The sequence below is a fragment of the Lolium perenne genome, chromosome 4, assembly GCF_019359855.2.
Source record: "Lolium perenne isolate Kyuss_39 chromosome 4, Kyuss_2.0, whole genome shotgun sequence".
NCBI lineage: Eukaryota > Viridiplantae > Streptophyta > Magnoliopsida > Poales > Poaceae > Lolium > Lolium perenne.
This window is the reverse complement of record NC_067247.2, coordinates 378,818,126-378,842,202: the sequence shown is the minus strand read 5'-3', so window position 1 is coordinate 378,842,202 and position 24,077 is coordinate 378,818,126. Positions and strand designations below refer to the sequence as shown.

Genomic DNA, 24,077 nt, shown 5'->3' with positions numbered 1-24,077 from the left:
CGTTCCCAGCCGCGTTCCCCAAGGCTTTTTTTTGTTCGGCGCAGCCCAATACGGTGTCCGGCGCCCCGAGCCCGTTCCCGCTACACAGGGGACGCTCCGGGCACGCCAGACACAGCGAAATGCGACGCCAGGAGCCGCAGGCCGAACGCGTCAGCGACTCACGGACGGACGCTCAACCGCCGCCTACCTAGGGACGGTACAGTTGCCGGGAAGGGGAACCGTCACATTGGCAACCGCATCGATCGACGCGCGAATCGCTGGAATGAAGTGCGAACTCCACGTAAGAGAAACCGCCGCTCTCTTCGACATCTGCGCCGCCGTTCATCTGCACTCAATAAGACCCCTACGTATGCGCTTTCCGATCTACAACCGGCCACCATTCATCGAAACCTCTCACAATGAGTGAACTCTCCCAGCTTCCCTCAGACACCGACAACGAGGGTAAGCCTCCGAGATGGCGCCATTGGTGGGACAGAGTTGCGACGCCTAGCAGCGGCGATGATTCCCCACCGCCGGTGGACAACACGGAGGAATATGAGGCTGTGGAGGAGGAGGATGAGGAGGCTGAGGAGACGACAGTGTCGGCGGCCCGCGCGAAGGCAGAGACGGAAGCGAAAGCGAAGGCCAAGGCAAAGGCGCAGCCGGCGAGCACCGTTGACAACGAGAAGGACACAAGTTCCTCCGACGCGTCGAACGACACCGCCTTTTCGGAAGAGGTGACGAACAGGAAGCGCCACCGTAAAGAAAACGATGAGGCGGAGCCATCAAAGAAGTAGTTTCAACATTTTATATGTATTTTGTTTATACTTTTTCAAAGTTTTTATATGTAATTTGTTTATGTTGCACCGTTTTAAATATTAGTATAACAATATCTTCTATTTATTAAAATAAAATATAGTGTTCTAAAATTTTGGGAACGTGGTCAGAGAACGACATCCCCAAATGCACCACGAAAAGAAACACATCCCCAAATCCTAAACGATAAATCCGGAGTACTCTGAGGACCGCTTTGAGGACGCTAAAAACCTCCATTTTGAAGGAAAAGAAAAGCATGGCAGCGACCAGGCGGTACATCACCGACTGGTTGATGCTCGGAACACACGTACACATTCGTGCTGACTTTGAACCCATTTCCGCACATGCGCGCACGAGGCACGTTTACCAGCTGAAAGTTGACACCCAGCGGTTTTAAAGTAGTGCCTGCCTGGAGTAGTAGGCTACTGGTCAGAGCCAGAGCCAGACCAAACACGCGACGCACAGTCGAAACACAGACAGCGACCGAGCGCAAGGCCCAAACGAGGAAAGCCAACCGTCGACACTCGGCGCGGCGCGGCGGCCCGGTCGGAGACGGCGGCGATGGACCCGCGGAGCGGCTACTGCGCCGCCACGCGCGTCTTCCGGAGCAAGCGCGCCGACGTGCCGCTGCCGGCCGACCCGGACCTCGACGTCGTCACCTTCCTCGCCACCCGCCGCCACTCGGGCGTCGTCGCGCTCGTCGACGCCGCCACGGGCCGCACGACCACCTTCGCCGAGCTCTGGCGCGCGGTGGCCGGGGCCGCCACCGCGCTCTCCGCGCCGCCCTTCTCCCTGCGCAAGGGCCACGTCGCGCTCATCCTCTCCCCCAATTCCGTCCACTTCCCCGTCGCCGCGCTCGCCGCCATGTCCCTCGGCGCCGTCGTCACCACCGCCAACCCGCTCAACACCGCCGCCGAGATCGCCAAGCAGGTCGCCGACGCTTGCCCCGTGCTCGCCTTCACCACCCGCGACCTCCTCCCCAAGCTCCCCCGCTCCGCCCAAGCCGACCTCAAAATCATCCTCCTCGAACCCGCCCACGACCACCGCCTCCCCACCACCATCGACCCACGAATCATCGCCACCATCGACGAGATCTCCGCCACCACGCCCAACCCATCCCGCCGGCGCGACCGCGTCACGCAGGACGACCAGGCCACGCTGCTCTACTCCTCCGGCACGACGGGGCCCAGCAAGGGCGTGGTGGCCACGCACCGGAACCTCATCTCCATGGTGCAGATCGTGATGAACCGCTTCCGCCTCGACGACTCGGCGGACGCCACGGAGACCTTCCTCTGCACGGTGCCCATGTTCCACGTCTACGGCCTCGTCGCCTTCGCCACGGGCCTGCTCGGCTGCGGCGCCACCGTCGTCGTGCTCTCCAAGTTCGAGCTCCCCGAGATGCTCCGCTGCATCACCGCCTACGGGGTCACCTACCTGCCGCTCGTGCCGCCCATCCTCGTCGCCATGGTCGCGCACCCCAAACCTCTACCCCTCGGCAACCTCCGCAAGGTGCTCTCCGGAGGCGCGCCGCTCAGCAGGGAGCTCATCGAGGGGTTCAGGGACAAGTACCCGCGGGTGGAGATCCTGCAGGGGTACGGCCTAACCGAAAGCACGGCCATCGGCGCCTCCACGGACTCCGCCGAGGAGAGCCGCCGGTACGGGACGGCCGGCCTCCTCTCGCCCAACACCGAGGCCAAGATCGTCGACCCGGACTCCGGCGAGGCGCTGCCGGTCAACCGCACCGGCGAGCTATGGATCAGGGGACCATACGTCATGAAAGGTACTACCTGGATTGAGCTTCGGTGACTTTGTCAGGGTGACTTTGCCGTGACTTTGAGGGAATGACATGTGGACCCTTTATTATTTAGGCCCCACTTAACCCCACTTGTAAGTGACACAAAGTCACTAACTTTGGGGCTGGCTAAGTCACCGAAGCACTGTCCAAAAGGTTCATGCACCATGTGCGCATCATTCCAACTTTTTCATGTTTAATCTACACAATTCGTACTGTATGACACTTCATTCGATTCGACAGCTCGGCGCTGGAACCCTTTAGAATTTAGAATGTATCTATGCTAGATCATGGCGTATAGTGAATTTAGTAAACGTGTTTTTGAATTAGCAAAAAAAAAAGGTCCTAATTGTGTTTTTTTTCCCAGATAACGTATAAAATTGTTGATTCAGTCCCTTTGCTAGTATACATGTGAACTACCAGATGAGGTGTCAAGATAACATTGTTTATTTTCTGGGGATTAAGTACATATCAACATGCTAAACTAGTATTAGAACTTGATGGTGCAGATGCGTCCTCTTCGTTTCCGTAGGTCTGCATACACTGCATGTGAGCTAACGATCATGTGCATCATGTGTAACCTTAGGTCAACGAGCTCAGTATGACAGTATGTCTGAGCAATGTTAAGATGGTTTAGTGCCAGCTTGACCTAACGTTGGTGGCGAAAATAAATTCTCGGTGACACCTACAGTTCTCTCTGATGGTGCTCTTTTATGGTCTCGGACTATCAGTATTTTCTTATACATGCTCTGGTTAATTCCGAGTTGAGCCGATCCGATGATGTGCTCCTGTTTTCCTTTTGGCAGCAGTAGCTGTCGTCTTTAGTGAGTGGGTTGTTGTGATGCTTTATCATGGTATCCTTTTGCTCTACTCTTACTAACTTTTATGTAATATATAGAGAAAAGTCGATTTGTCGTCCATCAACTGTCGGCATACACATTTACTGAAACAAAAATCTATCGACACAGACAAGATTTCGTCTCTGAATTCTGAAATTTGACAACCTTGCCCCTGAACTATTGGGGACCTTTTAGTTCCAGTCACAAAGAGCAAAAATAACAGCTAAAAATAAGTTATGCACAGGTGGAATCTGAATTCGGCACAGCTAACTCAAAGAAATAAAACTATAAAATTGAATTTCAAAAGTATGAAAAACAGAAATTCCAGGAACCATTTTGAAATTCCTTGGGAATTGATTTGGAAAATTCAATATTTATTTAGGAAATTATGAACTTGGAATCCTTTAAACAAATAATAAAATAAAAAGGGAAAACCTGAAGTATCATGTAAAAACCGAAAAAGGTTAAAATGAAGGTATACCCTCTGTTCCATAATTCGTGGTGGTTTTAGTTTGTAAACATTCCTAAAAGCCCAGGAGAGTTCGTCATGCTGGTTAATCCAATTGAACATACTTCTTGATTTTTTTCATAAATATTCGAAATTATTTATTAGTTTTGTTCAACATCAAAATCCATTTTTCTTGTCTGTAAACTTTAGGTTTTTCATCTTTTTAATATCGCTGTTTTTGGAATACTACTCCTGATTTGTTTTATGCAATGCTATGATTTGTATTATTTTTTATCAATAAAATTATTCAACATTTCTATCTTCTGTTTTTTTTGAAAAATCTATTTTTGATAAAGATGTACTTATTTTTGTTCCTCCGCTATTGCCAATGTATAACTTTTTTTAGACTAACAGGGAGCGCTCCCCAGCTCCATTCTCATTGAAAATGAAACATAACAGCGTTTTAACGACAAGGAAAAGAGAAGATCCAGCCCACCAGCTAGCCTGGGGGTCTTAAGTACCTGAAAGATCCAGGAGGAAAGACATACAAAACGAAAACCAGCAGTTCCTTAGTCTAGCTACACTAGACTCTGAATACAGGTCAGCACCTCTACGATATAAGCAAGCTAAAGCACCACCTCCTCACGCCAGGGAACCAAGCCATCAGATCACCACGTGGATGCCCAATGTATAACTTTTACCCATGCCATTTAATCTATGGGCACATACGGGATTTCATCTTTGAATTTAATACATCAAACTTTGCACATGAACAAATAAAACTTGTTACAGTCTGTCCCTCAAACCATCAGAAGAAGCGGCGGTGGTTCCGCCAAGGTATCATCTGAATCAGCACAACAAAGTCAAAGGATATGAAAAGAATGTGATAGATAATTTTGGCAAATTTGTGAATTTTAGAAGTTACAGCAACAACAGGAAATTAATTTAGGAAAATACCGACTTAGGAATATTGTAGAATGATTAAATCCTTTTTATGAGCTGAAAATCATTTAAAATTAAAACAATGGAAACACCCGAAGTAACATGTAAAAACTAAATAAGGTGTAAAGAAAGAAAGAACTAGTGAAGATTAATGAAAAAGAGGAGAGGGGGTCATGTTTGTTCAACACACTTCTTCATTTTCCATAAATATTCAGAATTACTTTTTGAGCTATTTAAAATATCATAGTCCTTTTTTCTTATTTATCTATTTTTCAGTTTTTGTATACTAATTTATGGCTAAACGAATTTGTGCCTGGGGGTGGGGGTGGGCAGCTTCTGGGGGAATCCAGCACAAGAACTGGGCCTTATACATTACTTGTGTAATTAGTATATATATAATGGGTAACCTGGACTAACTTTCAGAAACGCATAAGTTTCTATCCTTGCTCCATGGAAAAGTAAGACTTAACTGAGTTCTGATGTTCAACATCCACACGCAGACTATTTTTTACTTCTTCTTTGATTATTATAGAATGTCTTCTGTCTGTTTATAGCATATCAGCTAGAGGTCATGAGATAAACCTTTAAATAGATTAATGTCCACATCACCATATATATCAGTAGGATCGTGAGTGTGCTGCTCGGATTTGCGACAGTCCAAGTAGAACGAATTATTTAATTTCAGGTCTTTACACTGTCCGGCTGCTAACATATTGGAAAACTGAAAGTACTATTAGCTTCAGCAACATTCAGAGTAAATTTTCATGGATTCAGTTCCTACACTGGTATCTGTTGCACTTTTTGCCCGGCGAGGAGGAAGAGTAAATTATTTGTTTTTCAGGCAGTTTTCTTAACGAGATATCAGGCAGTCTAGACAGGCAGTAGTGCCATACTGCCATTGGCAATTTGGCATGTTAAAATTCCCAGGCCAAAGTGATAGGTTTCATATCTCTCACTGGACAAAAATATATAGAAGTATCTTAATTTGCAATTTTGATCGCTTCAGGCTACTTCAAGAATGCAGAGGCAACACAATCCACAGTGACACCTGATGGGTGGCTCAAGACTGGTGATCTCTGCTACATAGACGAAGATGGGTATCTCTTCGTGGTGGATCGTCTGAAGGAGTTGATCAAATACAAAGGATATCAGGTAAATATCACTGAATGGTAAATAGCGATATCTGTCCTGAAAGGCAGCTTCTGAAATCCTTTGTGTTTAAATAGGTTCCCCCGGCAGAGTTGGAAGCTCTTCTGCTGACACATCCAGACGTTACTGATGTGGCTGTTATCCCGTAAGTATCATTAAAATGTCAGTAATCACTTGTGTCTACTACTAATTATTCCAGATTTCTTAATGGTCTGGTCCTTTTGCAGGTTTCCGGACAGAGAGGTCGGTCAGTTCCCGATGGCCTACGTCGTGAGGAAGAAAGGGAGCAACTTGTCAGCGGCCGAGGTGATGGAGTTTGTGGCGAAACAGGTGAGCAGAGCATGATTGGTGAATGATAAAATTCATCAATATGAATGATCTTCTGCTACCACCGATAGAGACTTTAGCTGATTCCTGCGATCTTTCTGACGTTCTACTGTGTACTGTTCTGCAGGTAGCGCCTTACAAGAAGGTCAGGAAGGTGGCGTTCGTGACAGACATCCCCAAGAATGCATCCGGCAAGATACTGAGGAAAGATCTTATCAAGCTCGCGACATCCAAGCTCTGAAAGTGATTCATCTTTTGCCCTTTGGGGATGTCAATGCTCTGCATTAGCTTTGGCTCATCATCATTGTACAATTAGCTCCCCTTTGCCCTTTGTCCAAGTATAACTGAGTATCTACCTGTAACTGAAGGATCTCGGCAGCTTCATACATAAATGAAAGTTGTACATATACACAATCCGGGATGGTATACCGCTTCTTGTGTGCCCAGACATGCTCCCGCCCCGTGCTCGCCGCCGCCTTCATGACCAAAGGCCGCATCACCATTGTCAAGCTTGAGCTCCAGGCTCACCAGCTCCCCTTCTCTCAGAGTCAGGGCAAGCATCACATTATACTCCTATATTAATGATACTATAGTGCAATGGCAAGAGAGGAAAGCTAGATATATTTCTAAGATTAGTACCAGCATCCATGCCAAGGCTATATACAACAGGAGCATCTAGCTAAGCTACAATTAATTTAGTAGATCCATGATCATTAAGTTCCTAGTGAACCACTACACAGACCTCTCAACTGATCCACTGCCGCTACAATAACATAAAATCAAGTTCATGAAAAGCAAAAGCAGGACACACCCCAGCCTGCTCTAGCGCTTCCTCTTGTGTGACTGCCACTGTTTCAGGACGAACAGGATAGCTTCCTGCAGCGTCGCTTTCCGGCTTTCCTTATAGTTCCACAGCACCGGTTCAACGTAGCGTCCGCTGGGGTTGTACTCGTTGATTTCATACAGAGCCTTTGTCACCAAGCGGTAGATCTCCTCACCTTGTTGTTCCTTCAGTTCACGGAGCTTCTTGTCGTCCTCCAAGAGAATTTCCTAAACGAAAGAAAAGAAAGAATGCCACATTCAGGTGAAAGCATGCAAATGCTTGCAAGTAAATAGATGTTTGCCAAAATAGATGGGTTCTTTCTCTCTATATATATGATGCCACAGGGGCAGGGAAAATTAACATTTCTATGTACATGGGAAAAGGAAAACAAGAAAAGGCTAGAAAAGGGAACAAGAGAAAAATTAGAAAGAGTCAAGCCAAGTGAGCAGTGGCACCGTATGTGAGGGTTTAACTCTGTGAACTAGTGTAATAGTAGTGTCCTTCGTGAAAACAACTCTCCAAATAATTGTTGATATCAAACCATTCCTTTGTTTCCAAATCCCCATAGAGCACATGTGGCAACCTCAAAAAACTTTGGCCCATGAAAATTCTGTTTTGCTGCCTTATACATGCCAGTGACAAACTTTGGCCCCTGGCTATAATTCCAGAAAATGCCCAATTTCCTCCAACATTTAGTAGCAAAGTGACAATTAAGAAATAGGTGATCATGGGTCTCCCTTTGTCCCTAAGGACATAGCACAATTTACCATAGAAGCTAAATGCCAATTTTCGAGAAATTAATGACTCAATGTTTTAAGCTAGCAGAGCACGGAAACTGTGAACAGTAATAGAGAGCTTCTACAGTTCACATACCATCGGTTTACCATCCACCGTGATTATCCTAAAAGGATGCCACTTCGAGTTTGTAATTTCTGCTTGCCATTTGGAACAAAGAACAGCGGAGTTCAATTGGGCATCCTCATGGTGTACATTTGATGTACAAGCTTTCGCGAACGCTCTAGGGTCAAGCTCGCCCATTCTTTTGACACCTATATGAGACCGGCCATTTGTACATTTCTGCAAAGCCTGCCCAACACACAATGCATAATAAATGATAAAAAATAGTGAGGTTATCTTTGGAAGTATCAAATGCATGCATCCACAAAGGATGGGTTAGTTGCTCAGTTACCTCTATGAGCATCTTCCGAGCACATTGCAACTCGTCGTTGCTTTCTCTTTCCTTTGTAACCAATGCGCTGTTGAGCAACTCCATTGCTTGCATGTCGCCCTCTTGCTCGCCTAGCTGTTCTGCTGTTGCGTTAACCTCGCCCTCTTGCCCGCCAAGCTGTTTTGCTCTCGCGTCAAGCCTGCCCTCTTGCTCGCCAAGCTGTTTTGCTCTTGTGTCAAGCTTTCCCTCTTGCTCTCCAAGCTGTTTTGCTCTTGTGTCAAGCCTGCCCTCTTGCTCGTCAAGCTGTTTTGCTCTCGCGTCAAGCCTGCCCTCTTGCTCTCCAAGCTGTTTTGCTCCCGCGTCAAGCTTGGCCTCTTGCTCTTCAAGCTGTTTTGCTCTCACGTCAAGCTTGCCCTCTTGCTCGCCCAGATGTTTTGCTCTCGCGTCAAGCTTGCCCTTTTGCTCGCCAATCTGTTTTCCTCTCGCGTCAAGCTGCTTGGATGTGGCTTCGATCATCTTAGACACCGCATCCATCATCTTACTTGCCATATCGAGCTTCTCGGATGCCGCATCAAACCCCTCGACTGCCATATCACTCTTCTTGGATTTAGTATGGGTCATCATAGACGCAGGAAAGAAATTCTTAGATGCCACAATGAACCTCTCAGATGCCGAATCAAAATTCTTCGATGCCGCATCATACTTCTTGGATGCCAGGTTAATCTGCTGGGGCCTTGGTCTATCCTCCGGCATGTCGAATTCCAGGCAAGGCTTTTGGTTCTCATTGGCAGCTGCTCGTTTGATACCTCGTCCCTCCTGTTGCTGTGGGCGCAGTTGGAAGAGTGTCGGCCTCTGCATGTCACCCACAAGTGATCGGTGGTTACTTCTTCGCTCCTCCAGTGGCCGCCGGAAGAGCTCCGGCCTCTGGACCCAGATGAGCCTCTGCAGATGCGCGCCGTGGTAGCACACCCTGTCGGCGCTCTGATTGGCCATGAAGACCTTGATCTCCACCTTGACTTGGCGCCAGATCAGCCCTGTCCAGTCGATATCATGCGCCCTGCCCTCCTCCACAGCCCTCAAAGCAGCATCCTTGACGCCCCTCTGCAAGATGTAAACCTTTGCGAACTCTTGGGCGGCGGAGGCCACGACGGCGGGGTCGCCGGCCGCGCTACGGCTCGTAGTAGCTCTTCCCACCGGGAGGCAGAGCGCAATGGCGAGCGCTTCGGAGGAGACCTCGATTCGTTTGCCACGGACGGAGCTCCATCCGCGGTCGGAGCCGGGCTTGCATCGGTAGTTGGCGATCAGCTCGGCGACGAGGTCGGGCCGCGGGGCGCCCGAGGCGGAGAGGTCGAGGCGGACGAAGTGGAGGAGGTCCAGGGCGCGGAGGCCGGCATCGTGGGCCGCGGACGGGGCCGCGAAGGGCTGGGCGGGGAAGAGGAGGGTGGCCGGGAGCCGCTGTGCCCGCTGTGCCAATGCCTCCGTTGGGGAAATGAACGGATCGGCGCCAGCAGGAGCGACTCCGGCCATTGGAGGAGCTTGGGAGGAGGCGGCCAGCGGGGAGTGGTCGGGCGCGGCGGCGCCGCCGCCTTGCCGGCTGAGGGGGCGAGTGGGACACGGATCCGGTGACATGCCCATGGCATGTCACCAGTGAATAGTGCCGTGCCATGCACTTTGGGCCGTTGGATCAAAAGTAAGCGGACCAGATTTAAAAACTGTAGCGCATCACTGTGGATGATACTGTAGCACATACACTGTAGCACATGTACTGTACACGCGACACTGTACCATTACACTGTAGCGTGGTACTGTTCATGTCCATCCGTCCATCGAACTTGGATCCAACGGCAAAAAACTATGTGCATGTCACGGTTACTGTTCATCGGTGACATGCTGTGGGCATGTCACCGGATCTCAATCCGGGCGAGTGAGTGCCGAATAATCGATAAAATGGCCCCGAGTTATTCTTTTACTCACAAAATATACCGAGCCTCCGATGAGAGAAGACCGTTTTGCCCCCGCCGTCCCATGCCACGCGCTCGTGCCGGCGCCGCCTCCGCGACCGGCACTGCGGCCACACCGGCTGGGAGTCGCCGACTCGGAGCACGTTTTCCCGCCCTCCGCTGCCGGTAATCGACTGAGCGCGCGCTCCCGCACACTCTGCCTCGTCCCCACCCGCGGCAGGCACGATGCCGCCGGCGCCGGCATACGTCGTGCTCGCCGCCGCCTTCAGGACCAAAAGTCCCATCTCTGGTATGCGTCGTATCAACCCCTTCTTCTCCCTCTGCCAGTCCACGCCCCTCGTCACTAATTTAAACACTGTTCTTGCGCAGGTGGGTCGGAGTCCTTGCTCCACGCCCACCAAGTGTTCGACCGATTGCGTTCCAAGAGGATGTGTTCTCGGATCACCAAGAAGTTTACATGCCACCAGTGCTTCACAGAATGGCCGAGATGTCCATGTCGGTCAAGTTCTGGGTGAAGAGGATAGGAAAGCAGAGATATATTTGTCATGTTTTCTTCTTCTTCTAAATAGACAAGTTTGTCCATTTGCTAGCAACAGACGAGAAAATCATATTAGAACATTGACAAGTTTGGCAAACATTGAAGAGCACATAACCAATGTTACTCTGTTTCAAATAAATGGGTAATTTAATGTCTTGGCATATATTTAAAATAGTAAAGTTTATCAGAACAAACAAACTTTACACAACCAGATGTAATATGTTGAATATTAGAAGAGGATGGAAGGTAATAGCCGTGCCCGACTGGACGCAAAGGCTGATTGCCATGCCACCCTGGAGAATCCAGCAGATTAAAACAAGCACAGATGATTGACATGATGCCTAAGGTAGTAGCAGCCATTTGATACTTAATAGTTATCAATAAATTCATTATCGATAAATTTCCTTGATCTTTTTGTCTAGACAAGCTTGGAGCGATGTTCGTGTGCCTCATTTTGGATTGGATTATAATATCATCGGGGAATTTCTTCTTCCTGTCCTTGCCAACTTTGATTGACTTCTTTATGGCCACTAGGTTTGTCCTTCAGAGTCCAGATACAAACCTTACCAAAGTCCAGACATGAATAGACATGCAGTAGTACCATTGGTATGGTGAAGTTCCCAGACCAAAGTGATAGGTTTTATATTGCACCTTGGACAAAAAACATAATAGAAGTATCATAATAGTAGTATCTCTCCTCTCTTCTCACTGGTTTGCTTTGGTTAGTACAACAAACTACACGTGTTTTTGGAAGTGCTTCTCAGATTTGTTTATGCCTAAACTTGGCTTCTTTTCGAGGGATGCATACCATATGCTTACTGAGATGCATATGGTTTCCCCTTTAGACATGTATGTTCTTCCATTGTTCTGGGATATTCAAGTTTGATGCTGCCATTTTAAATACTCCCTCCATCCTAAAAAATTGTCGGATCACTGATACATTCACATTTTACAGTTAAATCACTTGGATCATTACCGCATAGCTAACTGAATCAAACTACTTAGAAATCATAGAGAACATATATATATTGCTACTGTTTTAACAAGTGCACATGCGCCTATCCCTGAAAATGCAATGAGCACTTATCCTGAACTGAGGAAAGATTGGTAATTGCTCTGTATAAATGCCTTGCTGCTTGGTTGTCTGGATAAGGGAATAATTTTGGCCATGTTATTATTTGGCCAGGGAGTAAAGCTGTACATGAGTTTTTTTTTTTTTTGTCGACTAACTAACTGCACTTGAGATTCTTTTGTAAGTAGAGCTGTACAGAGAGTAACCCTGGGAGTGCTGCAGAGCAGGTTTTCTACTGTTAGTGTAAACCAATATTTTTGAATGCAACTGAACACAATATCTTCTATACTCTGTCCTTATTCTCTTTTCCCAAGAAAAACACCATGCCCTATTTTCTCTAGAGTTTATGCCTGAGAAGTGATAACTAATGCCTAATACATATAGAGTTCAGGTTAATCGCTTTTTGTTTGATGTGCTGGTATTAGTTGTTGTCTAGGTAGTCATGTGAGAGTTTCTTCCATTTGAGTACATGTAGGAAGGGGAGCATTCAACATTTTTTTCTCCACACCCATACATTAAACTTCTGGTCCCAAGAACTTTTGTCAAAACAACTAAAGTTTCGTTCCCTACAAAATGCTCTGTTTAATAGAATACCTTATTTAGCATCTGTTGCATTCCTGCTCTCTAGAAATAACCAAATTCTTTAACAACAGTATGTATACAACTGAAATAGAAATCAGTAGCAGTTCTTCAAATATTGTGGCATGCAATGTGTATGATTAATGTTATTAATATTGTCTTTATGTCCCATTTATAAAAAGCAAATATGCCCTAAATCATGTAAGGACCTTTTGGTTCCCACACAAACTAGATATCATGCCTTATGTAAAGTGCAAAGAAGAGATATTTTCACAGGTATTGATATGATCTAATAATTTTTGAAAAGACACCTTTACCTGCTATGCAGATCTACCAATTGCATGGAGGCATTTCCTAGAGAAAAATCTTTGACGAGCCAACATGAATGGAGGGCATTCGGCAGCAGAACCCACTACAAGGTAGCTTTGTAGGTTCTTTTGGGTGTAATTTTGGTGTTTATTTTCTGAAATGTTTAGGTGGCGTACCGCATCATTTAAGTACTATATGTGTTTTTTTGTGACCAAGGGTATAACGTGAACAATTTTATCGAGGCGTAACGCACACACATGCTCAATGATGTTCAACTATAGTTCTGGGATTATTTGCAGTCTGTTGGAGCCTTTTAAATGCATCGTTGATATTTTTCTAGATAGTCTCATTCCCATATGGTGTTGTTTAGTTCTTATTCCAAATATAGTTTCATAGTGATCGGAAGAGGAGAGAGAGCATCTAAGCATAATACTGAATTTATATTGAAATGTTTTATCCTTTCTGCTCACCATTATGTAGACTCATGAGTTTTCGCCGCATTCCTCTGTACCGTTGGTCTAGCTAACAGCCATCTAGATTGTCAATAGCTTCTCCTGTCACCTGATTGGGCCCTATATAGATTCCTGAATAAGGGCGGAAAAAAACATCTGCGGTATCTCCTGAGGACCTGATCACATCTTCATCACCCCACAACACAACACAACCACCTCACCTTTTTCCCGTCCTCTCAATGCGCAAATGTCGATCTTTTCCCTCTTCAAAACCTCAGCTCCAATCAAATATGCTCACAACCTATATGAAGCGAGGAAAAAAAGTCACGTCGCAACCAATTGCTAATATTATCATTTACCTGCCTATAAATCAGTTACTATCTATCTGGCAAAGCGAAGGGGGCCTACTTTCTATTAAATCACGGGGCGGCATCTTTAAAAAACTAAGCGTGTTACAGCTAGCATACCCACCACGCTGGCCACACTATCCCAGGACGCGATACAGACATTGGAGCATGCCTCTCTTCTCCACCTTAGCAGGCCTAAAATGCATCGCATATCCCTCTAGTACTTTTGTATATGTGTAGTGCTTTAGTGCATCCTTGAAGTTCAATGAGATCATTACCCCACACTCTCTCTTTTTTTTTGGAACATGGGAATTTTATTAATTCAGCAGCATTTTACATAGACTAGCATGCACTCAGGCACGCTGACCACTGATGATACATCCCTGTTTAGACAAACTTCAGTAGGAGAGTTCAGACATCTGAAATACAAAGATCTATCCTGGAACTTAAGAGCAAGCTTTGCCTGATGGTGAGCTTTCAAATTGAGGCTTCTGGATATGTGAAAGATCCAGGTTGCATTGAAGGAAGAGCTGGCTGCTATATCTGCCAGCTGTGGCCTAATTGTCCAGTGACCTGGGGCACTGATTGGATCCTGGGAGGCTGCCGCTGTTGCCAACGTTGCATTGTCCATCAGAAAGGTAGCGCGCTGGAGTCGAAGTACTTTTGTTGCCTTCGCTGCAAGCAGCAGGCCAAAAGCTTCAGCTTGAATTGCTGAGACTGGTGGAGAGACTGCCGAGATGTAGACATGTAAGCAGGGCCTATCATCACCCAACTGAATGAAGAGACCTAATCCAGCTGACACTGGTTGGCCATAACTCCCTGGTGATCATGCAGCATCTGTGAAGACGATCGGCCCTGGAATGTTTGATGTGTCCTTGACTGTAGTTCCTGGAGAAGGTGCCATCTGCTGCCGAAGAATAGTTTGCACCTGCAAACATGCTTTTGGACCTGCAGGCAAAAGAGCAACAGGAGGTGTGGTAATAGCTTCATGTATAGTCATATGAGCAGCTCGATGGGATTCTTCCTGGTGCATTGCCTGGTCTTCTATGCCATATAAAAGAAGGGCAGCAGCCACGTGATGAACCTGCAATACTGACCAAATATTTCTGTTGAACAGATAATCATTGCGTGCTCTCCAAATACACCAGAGCAAGGTAAAGATTTTATCAGGAGATATATCAGATTGAGGAGTCTGTAACATAGATTGGATAATATTTGAAGGATTGAGAGTAGTATCAAAGGCATCAGTTTTGAATCCTATCGAAGAACAAAACCAAACTGCTTTGGCAAAGGTGAAAAAATAATTGAGTCAGTTTCTAGCATACCACACCTTGAACATTCCTTTGCAATGTGTTTTGAGAATTTCGAATCTCTGGCTCCCGTCACAAGTGCCTTTCTAATTAATCTCCAGGCAAAGGTTTTGACCCTAGGAGTTTTTATTTCTCCACACATCCCACCAGATTTTCTTCTCGTCGTCAGAAAATAATTCCCTGGAGTTTGCTTCTAGCATCCTGCAAAAAACACGTGTATGCACTCTTTGTTGTGCACTGAGCATTAGGTGTGTGTGTCCAGCATACTTCATCATCAAAATCGGCCTTTATAATCGGAATTTGTAAAACCCTCATGCTCTCTCTTGAATTCTGATGTTCAAAGTGTTGGTGTCTTTTTCTCATGTTTTAATTGGATGGGATCTCTTTCATATGCCATCAATATGTTCTCTTCTTCATGCTAGAGTATTATTCAGTACACTATATACTCATGGAGCTGTAGCTTCTTACTGATGCACTATCTATGAAATGCAGGGTTCGACTCTACGATGCGTCAAGGGAACATAAATCATCATGCTGTACCCCTCCGGCAGCAGTGGGTGGACTTCCGCCAAGGCCGACCCATTCTTTGCATCATGTGGTATGAGGTAAATTTCAAGGCAGTCAGTTTGTGCCAATTGAACCTGGTTTACAGTCTCTGGAATCTAATTCTAGAACTTAACTGTCTGTGTTCAATAGTTGCCTAAGTTCACGGACATGGTTCTGGAGTAATTCGAAATATTTAGCCATGTTGCTGGGCTGGCTGTGCAAATTCGAAATGTTTAGCATTTTGGGAAGCATCTGGTTTTAGTTGGATTCCAACATGGATACTAAACCTGAAATGTTGTCTTTTTGTAATCTGGAGCTTAGTTGATGAGCTAGGCCTACTAGTAACTGGTTAAATATGAGTGTGCTATGCTTGCATTCTGATGTGGAAATATGCCTTTTCTTTGTCCGATGCAGCAGCTGTAGCCTGTTGTGTTTGTGAAATATGTTGACTGCTGTGTGCAATTGCCACTTTTAACAATCTTGGTCAATTTTTGAGTCTGCTGTGTGCATGCCCTGCTTGGAGATACTAGTTTAAATTTTCTCTTTTATCGGCTTAGCCAGTCCATTGATTCTGTGTAGTTTACTTTTGTTTGATTTCATAAAGAACTGAAAAGAGGCATGCACACTATATAGCGGGTTTAGATCAACTTGCCCCAAAAGGAATTCATTCTGGAGTTAGTCGAAACTAGAGTGGTTGTTGAATATGCGTTCTTAATTCGAAGTATCTTGCTTTATGCAGGGCAGTGACATGGGACGAGGCATTGGAGCTGTACCGAGGACATAGGATGTTGCATGTGTGTGTGTGTGGCCCTACTAGGTACGAAGCTAATTATCTGAATCCCTTGTGCATATAAAACTGCAGGTGCTTCTTTACTTAAGCATGGTCATTGAACTACTATAGTTTTAAGCATGGCCAGCTTACTGTTCAGTATATATATTCACTATTACTCTGTATGACTGTATGTTCACAATGGTGGGAAACTCTGTCTATTTTTTTAAAGAAAATAGTACTCTAACTCAGCGACAACTAATGTGAAACAGAGGGATTATTTCTTAACTGAAATTAACCTAAGAAAGTTTGTGATGGGGAGTATTAATCTCTTTCACCACCACACCATGAGGACACAGGGCTCCAACCTGAATGTGTTACTAGTGACCCCAGCACAGTCAGTTGCAATAGTTACCTGGCTGATCACTAAATCTTCGGCCCAAGAAAGGCCTTCGCCACATACAAAGTACAATAACCTCAGCATATCTATCATGCCATTTAATTTCAAAAATTCGGCCCACATCTGAAGCAAAAAAAAATCGTAAGCTATAGGTAATAGTGAATTCAAACTGGGCCCAGTAACAGAACCAGAACTGTTTTTTTGTTGTTGTTGCTCTTGCTATAAGTAGTTGTGAATTCAAATTGTACTATGTACAACATATTGGCACGATAGCTAGGTATATTAGATAGTATTTCCATATACCAGTTGGTTGAAGATGACAAGGATTTTCGGGATTGTTTTCCATGTAACTCTGATGCTGGGTTGTGCAAAATTAGAGATTGAATATGATTGATGCATTGCTTCTGTTGTACATAGTACAGTTTGTCGTGTTTGCCACTTGTTGGCCCGTGAGAATCATATGCATGTGTTGCTGGACAGTCCGACGATTTGGGCCGATAGACTGGTACATGGAAATACTATCGAGTTGGACGGGCCGGCTAAAATGTCGCCATTGTCCGGCCACACACCTGGCCTCTGTTCTGCCTTTGCGCTGCCTTTATCTCTCGTGGCCAGAAAGCACCTCCCTCTCGCCTGCCGGCCACGATTGTCACTGCTTGGCAAAGTCACTGGCCATTTTTTGTGTTTAGTTTTATTTGACTTGAAAGAGGGAGTTGTACTGGAGCAAACACCGTAATTAGTTAGTTCTAGAAATCATCCTAACTTTACCTAAAAAAAAATCATCCTAACTTTCTTGATACTAGAATTTTGATTTTTGATTTGTTCCTAAGCTGAGGGTACATCCATTGAGAATGGGGCTTACATCCAACGTTCTGTGTGCCAAACTGAAACTTTTTTTTTGCGAGAAGACCCACTTGAAATTGGACATTTTTTGCTGCGAGAAAAGTTAAAGTTGTTTTCCGTGTGGTATTCTGGGTTTCGGTAGTTTCAACTGTATTAAACTAATCTCCATGAGTTCAGACAACTTTATTGTTCTTTTTTCAGCTGGGAACTTTACTGGGTTCACTCCCAACAGTTACACAAAAAACGTGCTTACTCCTAGCAATTCGACCGTTAGTCCATTGATGATGACATGATAATCACTTTGAAAGCGTGCTAATGCTGGTAGGTGGTAGACACAGCTGCCTGCATTCGATTTGGCCTCCACAAACGCCCAAGGAAGTCTCAGACTGATGTAAGCAAAGGCAGATTACATGCACCAGAAAATATTATCAGCTCAGCGCTCCCTCGATCGATGATGCTCTGTTGTTCCAATCACGCATAGGGCAAATCCAACCCGTGAACCACATATCTCTCACAGTCAAACCGCACAGGATGGGCCAAGCATATACTGCACGTACGCCCGGTGCTTTCTGCCTTTTCTCTTGTCCGATGTAAAGCTTCAGTGAAGGAAAGAAGCCATGGATCGAGACGTAGACACGGCGGTTATCTTCTAGAGAGACGGTTGATCAATAAAGATGTCGAGCAGGAAGGAAAATGACGTAAAGCGACAACTGGACGGGGGAGCGCCACCGCCACGGTTAGATTCGACGACAGTGACGACAAAGCAATGACACTGAATGAATTAATCAAGGATGATCATTGAGTCCAAGTAAGACGAGTGTCATCGAGCAAAGGAATTAGGTCTAAGGTCGATCGCCAAGTACAGTTTAGCACTTGTACAGTCTTGTACAGTACAGGGAGTGTGCAATCGATGCAGATCATCTCCACTTGTGAGTTGTGACCCCCATTTGGGAGGCCGCGGCAAAGCATTCTTTAATTGGGGAACGGGTTTTCACGCCGGCGCCTTCAAACCGGCGCCCTCAAAATCTTTTGTTTTCCTTTTACAATATTTTGAAATAATATTTTAATCACATAAAATTATGCATACAATATTTTAACATAGGTTTAACACAAATTTAAAGGAAATTATTCGTATAATAATTTAAATTAAATCATGTGTTGTTGGCGGCTTCTCTTCTTGCCCACAAATGCGCAACCAGATCTGTCTGAAGTTGAACATGAACACCTGCATCTCGGATTTCTTGGTGCATGTGAAGGAAAGCGGCAAATTGTTGAGGTACATGCTCTACTTTAGCAAGATGCCCCTGATAATCAAATGGTCGCCGGAGGAGGAGGTGGTCTCCGGAGGAGGAGGAGGAGGTCGCCGGAGGAGGAAGTGGTCGCCGGGGACAGAGGAGGTCATCGGGTGTGGGTGGAGGAGGAGGAGGAGGGACAAGAAGGGAGAAGGAGAAGTGGAAGAGGAGGAGGAGGACGTCCCCGAAATTCAAAATTCAACACTACAATTCTGTGGAGCATGGCATATGGTGCGCCACATTTTTTCGTTTTTTTATTTTTGCAGCAAAAAATCTTGACTTTGTCATATCTTTTTTACTCTTTTCGAATTTTAATATCTAAAAATTGTCTCACCGGGCAAGCCCTAGTGAATTCGGATGTAGAATTTTCTTCCGGTTATTTTGATATATTGTGCGTTTTTTTTTCGAGTTCGTATGCAACCACAAATCCAGTTTGATGATTTTGCAAAAAAAAAGTCAAAATTTATGTTTGTTAATTTTAAGTGGTACCAGATGACATAATACATGGGCACCTTGAATGATTTTATTTTTTTGTAATTTCTTAGCGATCCAGGGGGTGTGTGGAAAAGCTTCTTTTTTTGGCGCATGGGTCAAGGTGCGCCACAGGAAGGCCACATTCTTTGGCGCATGTGTGCGTGTGCACAACAGGATGTCTTATTTTTTTTAGCGCACCACGTGATTCTATGCGCCACAGAAATAACAAAACAAATTATTGGGCCTGCCCGATGGTGGGACCCATCATATTTTTGTGGCGCATGTGTGTCTGGTGCGCCACAAAAATACGTTGTGGCGCACACAAAACTGGTGTGCCATAGAATATCATCCCACCTATAGCTAGTTTCCTACTAGTGTCAAGATCGATGACCGGTGATTCATTGTCACATTTCTTCGAGCCTCCTAGACCATTTTGTATGAATCATAGCTTGTTTCTCACTTGCAGACACATTTTATTCATCTTCCAACAATGGGTCAACATTAACGGGTTGTTCTCATAGAGCACCTACATATGGATGAAATCCATTAGATATAGTCACATATGCAAGTTATATTCACACATTTAGAGTAGGCGAGGTTTTACCATGTATCCAACTCCGATGCCACTCACGGGCCAGTCCTTCTCACATGCTTGTATGCGCCACAAAATTTACTGCACTTCGGAGTGATAAATGAACCTCTCTTTTGAAGGGAGATGTCATTCCAATCATTCTTAAAATTGCAGGGTTCAAATTTTCTATGCTCATGAAAGTACTTGTCAACCATGACATTTTTTTTTTTTTTTTTTGCTTGGCACACCGTAAATTGAATCTTATTCAATCTCCATTTAAGCCTCACAAAGTAACTTGTTCACGCCGGCCATGTGTTCTCCGGTTCTTTGGCATTATTTTGTGTGTTGCGGCTCGTTGCTTTGAGCTCGCCAAGCCCAAGCTAACCACGGCACGGCGATCCTTCGCTTCACGCCGTGTGCATCAGAAGATCCATGACATGTCGACCCGCCCAATTAATTTCGACTTCCGAGGACAAGACAGACGAAGCTGCGGCATACCACGGCACGTCGCCGCACTTTTTAGCGGCGGTGCGGCAGGGCTTCGTGATCCGGCGCGACGTCCATCTACCGTCCAAGTAGGTACGGACATAGTATATATGGACGAATGGATAGCGAAGGGCGTCCTACCCATGCATGGCCCTTGGGGTTCCACGTCCGTGAGACGCCAAATGAGTAGCAGCTAGCTTCCGGTTCTCGCCATGGGGTCGGTCGAGACCGAGCCGTGCGCTGGCTCGAACCGACACGACAGGCAGGGCCGGCCAACCTGGTCGGCGTTCGCCGGCATGCTCACACTAGTAGGAAAACCATAGAAACAACAACTGTGGCGCAGCATATTAACCATGCGCCACAAAACAATTTCTGTGGCGCACCAAGCTCTATGCGCCACAAAAATGGAGCAACTTCTGTGGCGCACGGTCATGGCCAGTGCGCCACAGAAAGTTAGTGGGGCCCACGCGGGGTCCACCACTGCACATGGGCGAAGGATATTCTGTGGCGCAGGGAGCAATGTGCGCCACAGAAATTTAAACTTCTGTGGCGCACATTGCTCCATGCGCCCTGTAACATCCAAATGAGGACCACCCCCGGCTCACGCCACCAAGATTCTGTGGCGCATGTGCTGGTATGCGCCACAGAAGTCAAACATTCTATGGCGCATATCATAGAATGAGCACAGTAGATCTAGGCTTTTCCCTCTTCTCTTCCACCCACCACACTTTCCATTCTTGTCTACTCTAACCAGCTCGTGTTGCTCCTCTCTTTCACTCCATTTTAGTCATACTTTCCTCCATTGTTGATAGCTCTAAGCCTATTTTGTGGGCATATTTGTAAGGGGAAGCCACTCCAACTTGTAGAGGGTACTAAAAACCACAATTCTCTTTCCCTCCTCCATTTTCCCTCTTGCATGGTCCATTGCTTTCTCTCCACCACCCCATCCTCTTGCTCCACCATGATTGGTAGATTTGTGAGAGGTTGAGTACTATTGGATGCATGTTTTGTATGTATGGATGTTTTGTAGGTGAAGATTATCGCGCTCCCGGACGGTTTGCGATGGCGAGACGATGATGTTTATACTTGTTGAGCTTTGTGTTGTGGTTGAATGTTTGCTTGCGAAGAAGCTTATTTGTGTTGTTGGTGTTGTTGGTTTGTGCCGGCGTGTGGTGCATGGATGTTTGCCGAAATGTTGATTCATTTCCATTTCGGCAAATTTTTGCACTAGCCATATGTCCTACTTTTAGGATAGGTCATGCCGAAATTTTCCGGCGATCATGCATGCATGTGTGTTTGTGCATGATGTGTGTGGTTCTAATTAACTCTCTTTTGCTCTATGTATGACGCGCAGTGAACCATGGTCGTCCATATGAGGGAAGGCCAAGTGGTTAGATACAAGGTGAACGCGAAGGCCGACATGGTTAGGAACAACATGACCCTGATAAGATGTCCGTGTCGAAAATGCGGACTCCGGCAGTGGATCGACCACGATTACGGACAACTGGAGGAACACCTGCTCAGGCGCGGTTTCATGCTCGGCTTCAATGAGGAGCCAGCGGCAAATGTTGGTCATGAAGAAGAGGACGACATCGGGCGAGAAGACGAAGAGTCTCCCGAACATGGTGTTCATCATGAGGCCGATGAAGGAGATGATGATGCCGGAGCAGATGGTGGTGGAGAAGCCGAGAGCACGCAGACGCCGCTAACGTCGGCCTTGCGGGACCCTCATGTTCAAGAGCTGCTCTGAAGGACACGGGCAACGCCAAACTGAAGCCAGGCTGGCGCAAATGGAGGTAGACGGGATGACTCCATTGTATCCAGGGTGTCGGCCCGAGGATACACGCTTGAGTGTAACGCTCGAGTGTCCGGAGATGAAGGCGGAACACAAATGGACCGACAGACGACTTCGGCGATAACATGAAATCCTGGCATGCTCGTCTTCCCAAGGACAACACATTGCCAACAAGTATCGACGAGGCCAAGAAAATAGTTTGCCCACTCGACCTACCGCACGTAAAGTACCACGCATGCATCAATGATTGTGCACTTTTCCGGGATGAGTACAAGGACAGAACCACATGTCCAGTGTGCGGGCACGGACGGTACAAGAGAGGGAACAAGAAAGTTCCTCTGAAAGTTGTCTGGTACTTTCCTATCACTCCCCGTCTGCAGCGGTATTTCGTAGATCCTAAGGAAGCAAAGCTCATGCAATGGCACGCGGAAAGGGAGAAGCCCACAGATGATCCGGAGAAGGGCAAGATCCTGACACACCCTGCAGATGCTAGCCAGTGGAATGCGTTGGACATTGAGTTCGCAGATGAGTTCGGGAGCGAACCGAGGAACGTTCGTTTGGGCATGAGCACCGACGGACTCAATCCCTTTGGAAACCAGAGTAGCACGCATAGCACCTGGCCCGTGTTTGTATGGCCATACAACCTCCCCCCCTGGCTGTGCACAAAGCAGCGGTACGTACACATGAGTATTCTTATTCAGGGGCCGAAACAACCGGGTGTGGACATGCATCTGTATCTCAGTCTGTTGAAAGAGGAGTTAGCCACGCTGTGGGAGACGCCGGCCCGTACTTGGGACGCGTACAAAAGATTATTTCCCTCTCGAGCCGCATTGCTAACGACAGTGCAGGACTATCCTGGTTACGCATATGTAGCGTGCCAAGTGAACCACGGATTCAACGCATGTGTCAAGTGCATGGATAAGACCCCGCATCTGCAGCTGCCGAAGGTGCCCGGGTCTTCTAAAACTGTGTTCCAAGGGACTCGAATGTGGCTTCGCTTCGATCACCCGTGGAGAAAACGCAAGGATCTGTTCAATGGCGAAGAGGAGTTCGAAAGAGCCCCACGACCGAGGAGCGGCGAAGAAATATCCGAGCTTTTGGAAAATTGGGAAGATTGCCCCGCGCCGGGAAAGAAGCGACCGAGAGAATCGCCGTTGCTAGGCGTATGGAAAGCGAGGTCCGTTTTCTGGGACCTGCCGTACTGGAAGGTCCTCCACACGCCCCATAGCCTCGATGTCATGCACATCACGAAAAACGTTACCGAGAGCCTACTTGGCACTCTGATGAACATGCCAGAGAGGACCAAGGATGGCCCGAAAGCAAGAACCGACCTGAAATTGCTTGGCCTCAAGAAAGAACTTCAGTACCCCACCGATAGTGATGATGATGATGATGAACAGACGGAAACGACTCAGGGTCGCCACAAAAGGGCTAAGATAAATGAGGTGGTGGTGCTTAAACCTGCATGCTTCACTCTGAGCGATGAGGAGCTCGAGAGGTTTTTCGAGTGCCTCCTAGGAGTCAAAGTTCCTCACGGTTACTCTGGGAAAATAAGCAGATATCTGGACGTAGCGAAGAAGAGGTTTAGCGGGATGAAGTCTCATGACTGTCACGTGCTGATGACGCAGATACTTCCCGTTGCGATGCGAGGGATAATGGACGACCACGTCCGCGAGACGATGTTTGGCCTCTGCAACTTCTTCGACGTCATCTCTAGGAAGTCCATCGGCGTTAAGCAGCTCAACAGGCTACAAGAAGAGATCGTCGAGATACTATGCGAGCTCGAGATTTACTTCCCGCCCGCGTTCTTCGACATCATGGTGCATCTGCTTGTCCATGTAGTGGATGACATCATCCACCTCGGGCCGACATTCCTGCACAACATGATGCCATTCGAAAGGTTGAACGGTGTCATCAAAGGATTCGTTCGCAACAGGGCCCGTCCAGATGGAAGCATAGCCAAGGGCTTTCTCACCTACGAGTGCATCTCCTTCTACCAGAACTACCTAAGCACCGAGAACGAGGATGTCGGTCTGCCCACCAGGAAGCA

At 46.6% G+C, this 24,077-nt stretch overlaps 3 protein-coding genes across 10 annotated transcripts; 2 read left to right on the top strand and 1 right to left on the bottom strand.

Moving 5' to 3' along the window:
- The first annotated feature begins 1,233 nt into the window (after window positions 1–1,233).
- On the top strand, window positions 1,234–6,706 carry LOC127348079 (4-coumarate--CoA ligase-like 4). Its single transcript, XM_051374181.2, has 5 exons — window positions 1,234–2,575; window positions 5,823–5,968; window positions 6,043–6,110; window positions 6,193–6,295; window positions 6,420–6,706. The coding sequence occupies exons 1-5, from the start codon at window positions 1,357–1,359 to the stop codon at window positions 6,531–6,533; spliced, it is 1,650 nt and encodes a 549-aa protein (XP_051230141.2). The 5' UTR covers window positions 1,234–1,356; the 3' UTR covers window positions 6,534–6,706.
- Window positions 6,707–6,895: 189 nt separating this feature from the next.
- LOC127348078 (uncharacterized) lies at window positions 6,896–9,918 on the bottom strand. The gene is made up of 3 exons (XM_051374180.1): window positions 8,305–9,918; window positions 7,989–8,201; window positions 6,896–7,342 (listed from the first exon to the last, which is right to left on the bottom strand). The coding sequence occupies exons 1-3, from the start codon at window positions 9,916–9,918 to the stop codon at window positions 7,115–7,117; spliced, it is 2,055 nt and encodes a 684-aa protein (XP_051230140.1). The 3' UTR covers window positions 6,896–7,114.
- Window positions 9,919–10,222: 304 nt separating this feature from the next.
- On the top strand, window positions 10,223–16,402 carry LOC127297192 (uncharacterized). 8 transcript variants are annotated; one of them, XR_007848974.2, is made up of 5 exons: window positions 10,223–10,533; window positions 10,614–10,791; window positions 12,762–12,852; window positions 15,344–15,456; window positions 16,137–16,402. XR_007848974.2 is itself a non-coding variant. In XM_051327487.2 (4 exons), the coding sequence occupies exons 1-4, from the start codon at window positions 12,775–12,777 to the stop codon at window positions 16,179–16,181; spliced, it is 273 nt and encodes a 90-aa protein (XP_051183447.1). In that variant the 5' UTR covers window positions 10,933–12,774; the 3' UTR covers window positions 16,182–16,402. The 8 variants fall into 8 exon arrangements, 1 of the variants encoding a protein (XP_051183447.1); XR_007848976.2 differs by lacking the exon at window positions 10,614–10,791; XR_007848971.2 differs by lacking the exon at window positions 12,762–12,852.
- Window positions 16,403–24,077: the final 7,675 nt, after the last annotated feature.

Bases quoted from the DNA above. Each gene is read 5' to 3' on its own strand.
- LOC127348078 (XM_051374180.1), bottom strand. From the start codon at position 9,918: ATGGGCATGTCACCGGATCCGTGTCCCACTCGCCCCCTCAGCCGGCAA. The intron at 8,202-8,304 runs GTAACTGAGCAA...TGTGTTGGGCAG, and splicing joins CTCGGAAGATGCTCATAGAG to GCTTTGCAGAAATGTACAAA. The intron at 7,343-7,988 runs GTATGTGAACTG...TCTTTCGTTTAG, and splicing joins CGGTGGATGGTAAACCGATG to GAAATTCTCTTGGAGGACGA.
- LOC127297192 (XM_051327487.2), top strand. From the start codon at position 12,775: ATGGAGGCATTTCCTAGAGAAAAATCTTTGACGAGCCAACATGAATGG. The intron at 14,696-15,343 runs GTAAAGATTTTA...TATGAAATGCAG, and splicing joins TCCAAATACACCAGAGCAAG to GGTTCGACTCTACGATGCGT. The intron at 15,457-16,136 runs GTAAATTTCAAG...TGCTTTATGCAG, and splicing joins TTTGCATCATGTGGTATGAG to GGCAGTGACATGGGACGAGG.
- LOC127348079 (XM_051374181.2), top strand. From the start codon at position 1,357: ATGGACCCGCGGAGCGGCTACTGCGCCGCCACGCGCGTCTTCCGGAGC. The intron at 2,576-5,822 runs GTACTACCTGGA...TGATCGCTTCAG, and splicing joins GGGACCATACGTCATGAAAG to GCTACTTCAAGAATGCAGAG. The intron at 6,296-6,419 runs GTGAGCAGAGCA...ACTGTTCTGCAG, and splicing joins TGGAGTTTGTGGCGAAACAG to GTAGCGCCTTACAAGAAGGT.